The sequence below is a fragment of the Ipomoea triloba genome, chromosome 10 (genome assembly GCF_003576645.1).
Source record: "Ipomoea triloba cultivar NCNSP0323 chromosome 10, ASM357664v1".
NCBI lineage: Eukaryota > Viridiplantae > Streptophyta > Magnoliopsida > Solanales > Convolvulaceae > Ipomoea > Ipomoea triloba.
Window position 1 is genome coordinate 26,791,340 of NC_044925.1, and position 7,477 is coordinate 26,798,816.

The window sequence follows — 7,477 nt, forward strand, 5'->3', positions numbered from 1 at the left end:
CTTGATGTTCAAGTTGTGATTATTGCATAAAGGGATTGAACCATTTACCTAGGGTTTATGTTGAATTGGGGATTGTCTTCTACTTGTTATTGATTGATGGCCACAATTGATTGCTAGTTTAGGAGAGGGATTCATTACAACAAAAGTTGGGTGAAGACCTCGAGCCTTATCAATTTCAACCTAATTTTTCCTACTATGAGAATATGGGTAATTTGGGAACTTACAATGCTTAGGTGCTTAAGACTATGATTGATGCATTGCGAAAGTGGGGCAAACTTACCCTAATTCTGTTTATTGATTACGAAAGTAGCTGAACTGAATTCCTGTGTGTATTGCCCATGAATCCCTAGGCTAATCCTTCTTTCTCTAATTCTGAGTTATTAGAATATCAAGATTGCAATTCCCCTAATCTGACACATTTCTTTATCATTCAATTTATTCATTAGCTAATTTATTTCTTTTAATTTCCCTATTCAGTTATTATTTACTTCGATTCTATTTGATTCAACTACTCTAGTGCCTAGTATTTATTAATTCACATAATACGTGTCATAGCCCCAATGCTCAGCGGAACGACATTTTACACCCATATTTTCACCCACCATTTTACTCATAAATACTCCTATGCTAAAGCACTCCTTACGCCTAGTGTCAAAGCTATACCAACATCCTTCACAAACGTGCCCAAAGTTGCGTATTCCGCAAGTGCCTTAACCAAGGCTTCACACCACAACAATTGCGGTAAGAACAACCAACAGACGGTGAGCGTAACGAATCCAAGGGTCAGTATCGTCCCAAGTATTCTCGGCAACTGGCACCTGCCCCTCAGTGCCTTCTTCATTGCGATCTCGATCGCCACACACACCCGTGGAGCAAAAAGAACCACGTGACCTCCCTCATGGGCCTGACCCGGCCCAAGTAGAAATAAATCAGCTTGTGCAATAGGCCCGATACCATGAACGTGGCCATAACGGCTAGGTACGTGGCCCACCTACGGCCCAAATATTTGTCCGATACGTCGAGGAAGGGACTGTATACGGCGGGGCGCAGGATACGGTTTACCATGAGGTTCCATCGACTTCCCCAAGATATCCTGTAAAGAAGTGGAAAGATATGGCTCGTTGAACGTCGGCTCCAGCTCTAAGTCGAGAACGGCTCGAGCCAGGGCTGCAACAATGGCGAGTATTATCTCCAGGCAGAGATATATATGTAAACAGTATATACTCAGTATAACTGTAGGGTTTATGCTATCACTATAATCATATATTCTGATGATCAAACCCATCAGAACTGCCTTCAATGCATAACTCACAGCAGATTTCTGGCGATTCTCAGAGACTTCCACTGGCGGCGGTTTCTCTCTGAATAGCTCATTAGGTGAGAGAATCAGTGTCTGGTGCTTCTGGACTGTTTCCTCTATTTCATTTACAAACCAACTGAGCTGTCCGCTCTGACCTGAACCTTGTTGTGCATTGTTTGAAGAACTAGCTGAGGTGTCTGTGTGGTTTTGGTGGATTTTGATGGGCAGGCATGCGATGACGAGGAAATGGGGAAGGGAGAGAGAAGGGAGAGGGCCATGGTTGAAGGCAAGCATGAGGATCGGAGCTTGAAGTTGGCGAGCCAGGAGATGAAGAAGGCGGTGATGCCGCAGAAATGGACGGAGTGGAAGGCGAGAGGAATGAGGAGAAAGAGAGAGATTACAGGGAGGAAAAGCAACAGCCTGGGAAGGCCAATGGGAGCCATTTTTGCAGCAAAGAAACAGTAGAAGAGAGAAAGGTATATGGAGAGCCATATCTTGATGAAGACGGTGATCTCTCCTTCCATCCAATGCTTCATATCTCCTTCCATGGCAGACTATCACAGAATTTGTGGTCGAACAGACAATCGATGATCGACGGAGAATTGAAGAATCAAAGCTACCTTGTGCTTAATTGCGACCAAAATCAAAACTATTTATATAATATAACAGAACGCTCGCTTGCAAAAATTAATGGCATGATGACTCCCTCTGCCTAACTCTCAGCAACCTCTTTAAATGCGCACACAACAATAATGACAACATCAGCTTTCAGTAGGCATGGCAACTGGGCGGTATGGGAGGTTTTTGTCTCCATTACCAAAATTGGTCCTTGCTTTCTAATCTAGTCTTGTTCCTTGGGGGATTTTTCAGGGACGCTTCTGGTCTTCTGGATGATGCCAATAAAAAAAAAAAAAAGAAGACTATTGTGATTTTAGTTATGTAATTCGTCTAGCTTTCATTTAGATTTCCGACCATAATTAAAATTTATAAAATATTTAATTGTATAATTGCACCTTCTATCAAAACTGTCTTAAATACTCATTAGAGAATTGACAATACAATACTCCGAACAATGTAAATCACTTTCATGCCGAAGAATGGCTGAAAAAATTGCTACTCACTTCTCGGACGATAAGGGGGCGCCTAACGCCCATGTTTTTTATTTTTTAAATTTTTTTTTAAGACTTAATAATTATAAACTATTTAATACTTTAATAGTTAATATTAAAATATTAAATATTAACCTAAAAAATTTTAGACTTTGAACAATTTAGGGTTATTTCTCAAAACGATATAGTTGAGTGAAATAACTCATTTAAATGAAAACAATACCTAATCAGCCAACTAGATGACATAGTCAGTGCCTAGGTGACCTAGTCGGTGTCTAGGAGGCCTAGACAGTTAACGCCTAGGCGGCCAAGTCGGCTATCTATACCAGTACCGAATATGGTAATATGCTAGGCAGTCAGCGACCAGCATCCAACGCCTAAGTCTCAATTAATCGATGCCTAGATAAAATTTTTGCAATATTTTGCTAGAGTGAACTGTACTATTAGTATAAAAAAATAAAAAATTCACCAATCCTATTTTGTCATCTTTACAGGTAACTTACTTGTGAGTTTCTTCTTAAATTATATTCCTCTATCTAACAGGTTGGTTAAGGGAACCCCAAAGAACCGTACCCCATCCCATTGGTTGACTTAGGGTGTGTTTGGTTCGCACATGAGAATTGGAATCGGTATGGATATGTAAGGGTAATGGATTTTGGTGAAAGTATTTTGCATGTTTGGTAGTATGGTGGAATGAGAATTATTATTAATAGTTGGCGGAAAATGGAGGAAGGGAATGAAACCCTTATTTCATTAGGGTATAAGTTTTTCAATTAATAGGGTATTCCAAACTTATAGTAGTATTCTAAAAAGCTATCAATCAAACAATAACAATCACTTTGATACCCATACATTATGCCTAAACCCCAACTAAACACACCCTTAGGGTGCGTTTGGTTCGCACATGGGAATCGGAATCGAAATGGGTATCAAAAACTTGGTAATGGTAATGGGTTTTGGTGAAAGTATTTAGCATGTTTGGTAGTTGGGTGGAATGGGAATGATTATTAATTGTTGGGGAAGAAAGGAGGAAGAGGGATGAAACCCTTATTTAATAAGGGTATGGGTTTTCTCATTAATGGGGTATTCCAAACCCATAGTAGCATTCACAAAACCTATCAACCAAACACAAGCAATCACTTTCATACCCATTCCTTATACCTAAACCCACCAACCAAACACACCCTTAATGTTTTCATAGTACTGTATATAAGACCAAATGTTATAAATGAAGCCTACAATTCATTCACCAATTGAGTAACGAAACATGCCACTACCACAACTCACCTCATCCACATCCACTTAATAGCAGTCATTCGCACAAGTACATTATAGTGTAGTACTCCATTTATCTAAGTACTAGTCATGGGCACGTGTTTTATGTGAAATATTATGTCCAACGATTAAATGCCAAAGAACTTGTGGTCTAGTGACACTCGGTTGCACTATCACATAGGAGGGGTGAGTTTGAGTTTCAGTAAAAGTGATATTGACTCTATGTGCTTCATTTGGTTGAGAAAGTAGTTATAAACAGATACTTCATTGTTATATAAAAAATAAAAGTATAAATAAATACATTATTTAAGTAGCACCATGTACAATTATAACTCTAAATACGATCACCACAAAGTAAATATTAATACTACATCATTAATAACAAATGATAATATCGTATAATATATATATATATATATATATATATATATATATATATATATATATATATATATATATATATATATATATATATATATTTGGAAACATTATGAAAAATTTAAACTATTGTTAACATTGGATTCATTAAGTCAAAAACAAAACAAAAAACAAAAACAAAAAACAAAATACAAAATACAAAATACAAAAAACAGAAAAACATATATATAATACATAAGCAAGTTATTAGACAAATTAAATAGTACGAATTTTTTTGAAAAATGCATTGACAGTACGATGTACTAATTCCTCCTTAATCTATTCCTGCCAACAAATATATATATATATATATATATATATATATATATATATATATATATATATATATATATATATATATATATATATATATTTGTGTTATTTATTTGGTTATTATTCACAAGGATGCAAAAATCGCTAGGCGCCTAGGTTTTTTTTTTTAAATTTAAAAAAAAAATTAAAAAAAAATATTTTAAGTGTTAATAATTGTAAAGTGTTTAATATTTTAAGTCTTTACACTTTAGTAGTTAAATATTTAATACTTATTAAGTTATTAGTTATTATTTATTAATTATTAGTGCATTACTTATTAGTTTAATTTAGTTATATATTATACTAGTTTTTTCTATGCGCAAAAAGTATGTGCCCAATATTAATATTTTATAATAAAATTTTAAATTTATTTAGATTTTAGAAATTTATATTATTGTAAATAATAATAATAATAATGTAAAATATTTTTATAAATTTTATATTTATATTTTAGAAAATAACTAAATATAATTCAATATATAATGTGTATATATTATTATTATAATTGAAGAAAAATAAGAAAATATATAGTGGATGCATGTGCATGATAATAATAATAGTGGAAGAGATAACAGAAGTTATAACGGTAGGGGTATATTTGTCTAATATATTGTAAAGTACAACTTTTATAGCATAATATACAAAAAAAACTTAACGAAAAAAATGGACATAAATGAAGGGTATAACATTCATTCACACTATTATGTTTTTAGATATTTTGACAAGGATCCACCTTGCAAGGTGGACCCAAGTCCATGACATAACTATTGCTCTTTTCATATTCCCCCTAAAGCACTTTAGAACTCGTTGCGCCTAGTGTCAAAGCTTTACGAACATCCTTCAGATACGCGCCCAAAGTCGCGTACTCCGCAATCGCCTTAACAAAGGCTTCACACCGCAACAGTTGCGGTAAGAACAGCCAAAAGCCAGTGAGCATAACGAATCCAAGGGTCAGGATTGTCCCAAGTATTCCCGGCAACCAGCACCTGCCCCTCAGCACTTTTTTCACTGCGATCTCGACCGCCACGCATGCCCCGTGGAGCAAAAAGAACCACGTGACCTCCCACGTGGGTCTGACCCGACCCAAGTAGAAATAAATCAGCTCGTGCATTAGGCCCGATACCGTGAACGTGGCCATAACAGCCGGGTAAGTGGCCCATTTACGACCCAAATACTTGTCCGACACGTCGAGGAAGGGACTGTATACGGTGGGGCGCATGATACGGTTTACCATAAGGTTCCATCGACTGCCCCAGAAATCTTGTAAAGAATCGGAAAGATATGGCTCGTTGAACGTCGGCTCCAGCTCTAAGCCGAGAACGGCGCGAGCCAGGGCAGCAACAATGGCGAGAATTGTATCTAGGAAGAGATACATATGTAAGAAGTATATAATCAGTATAACTGTAGGGTTTATGCTATCACTATAATCATATATTTTGATGATCAAACCCATCAGAACTGCCTTCAATGCATAACTCACAGCAGATTTCTGGCGATTCTTAGAGACTTCCACTGGCGGTTTCTCTTTGAACAGCTCATTAGGTGTGAGGATCAGTGTTTGGTGCTGCTGAACTTTTTCCTCTGTTTCATTTACGAACCAATTGAGCTGTCTGTGCTGACCCGAATCTTGTTGTGCAGAACTAACTGAGTTGTCTGTGTGTTTTTGGTGGATTTTGATGGGCAGGCAGGCGATGACGAGGAAATGGGGGAGGGAGAGAGAAGGGAGAGGGCCATGGTTGAAGGCAAGCATGAGGAGCTTGAAGTTGGCGAGCCAGGAGATGAAGAATGCGGTGGTGCCGCAGAGATGGACGGTGTGGAGGGCGAGAGGGAGGAGGAGAAAGAGAGAGATTACAGGGAGGAAAAGCAGCAGCCTGGGAAGGCCAATGGGAGCCATTTTTGCAGCAAAGAAGCAGTAGAAGAGAGAGAGGTATATGGAGAGCCATATCTTGATGAAGACGGTGATCTCTCCTTCCATCCAATGCTTCATATCTCCTTCCATGGCAGACTATCTCAGAATTTGTGGTGGAACAGACGATCGATGTAAGATATTATAATACTGAGAACATCAGCTTTGAGTATTGACTGAAAGCTAAGCTGCATGTAGTGAAATGCATCTGTGCATTTACATTTTTAATAATGGACCAAGACTTATTCCAATCTAATAATTGAAGGTTTGCAAATTGCAACATTTGTAAGGAAAATGAAGAAAGGTGTGAGTCATGTGACATTTAATACAAATATATTGTATAGTTATATTATTAGTGGTGGTTAGTTAGTCAAATAATATGTTCCTATAGGCTAGGAGAGATTTGTGTTATCTCTCGTATAGGAACCCTGTTCAGATTGTAATTGAGTTTACGATCAATTATCAACTCATCTGGTATCAGCGTTAGGTTAGGATCCTTCCTACTATCCCCACAACCAACTTTGATGACTTTTCCGGCGAACGATGGTGCGATCACCCCTTCCCTTGCCGCTGTCACGCCACCGGCGCCCTCCTTGTCGGCGGCCACCCACTCCATAAACATAAAACTTACGTCTCGCAACTACATATATATACTGGCTAACACAAATTCTGCCTTTTCTCCGTAGCCAAGGCCTACTGGGGTATCTAGACGGATCATTGTCGTGCCCACCGGCGACCGTTGTCGTTACGCAAACGTCCACCGCAGCTCCGCCGCCTGCAACTCCCAATCCGGCGTATCTCCCGTGGGTGCAGCAGGACCAGGCGATCCTTTCCCTCATTGTAAAATTGTGAACATACAATATATGAATTATGTATTTTTGGACCTAGGTCCACAAAATAATTTATCTAGAAAAAAGTGCTTTAGCATAGGAGTATACTATTGATTTTTGAAAAATGAGTTATATATTTTTTGTAATTTTTTTTTTTTGAGAAGATTTTTTGAAATATTTATTCTTGTAAATTGTATACATTCAGTAAAAAGGAAAAAGAAATAAAGTAACTTATATTAAAAATAAATAATTAATTATCATATTAGTGAGTCAAAAGTAAAATATGAATACAAAGAGTACACTTTATTATTATGTAGACATGTATATT

General features: G+C 37.3%; 1 protein-coding gene and 1 pseudogene across 1 annotated transcript; both read right to left on the reverse strand.

Annotated features, from left to right (window-relative positions):
• Window positions 1–382: 382 nt before the first annotated feature.
• Window positions 383–1,910, reverse strand: LOC116033685 (annotated as a pseudogene).
• Window positions 1,911–5,186: 3,276 nt separating this feature from the next.
• On the reverse strand, window positions 5,187–6,566 carry LOC116032964 (acyl-CoA--sterol O-acyltransferase 1-like). The gene has a single exon (XM_031275714.1). The coding sequence runs from the start codon at window positions 6,410–6,412 to the stop codon at window positions 5,201–5,203; it is 1,212 nt and encodes a 403-aa protein (XP_031131574.1). The 5' UTR covers window positions 6,413–6,566; the 3' UTR covers window positions 5,187–5,200.
• Between the last annotated feature and the right edge of the window lie 911 nt (window positions 6,567–7,477).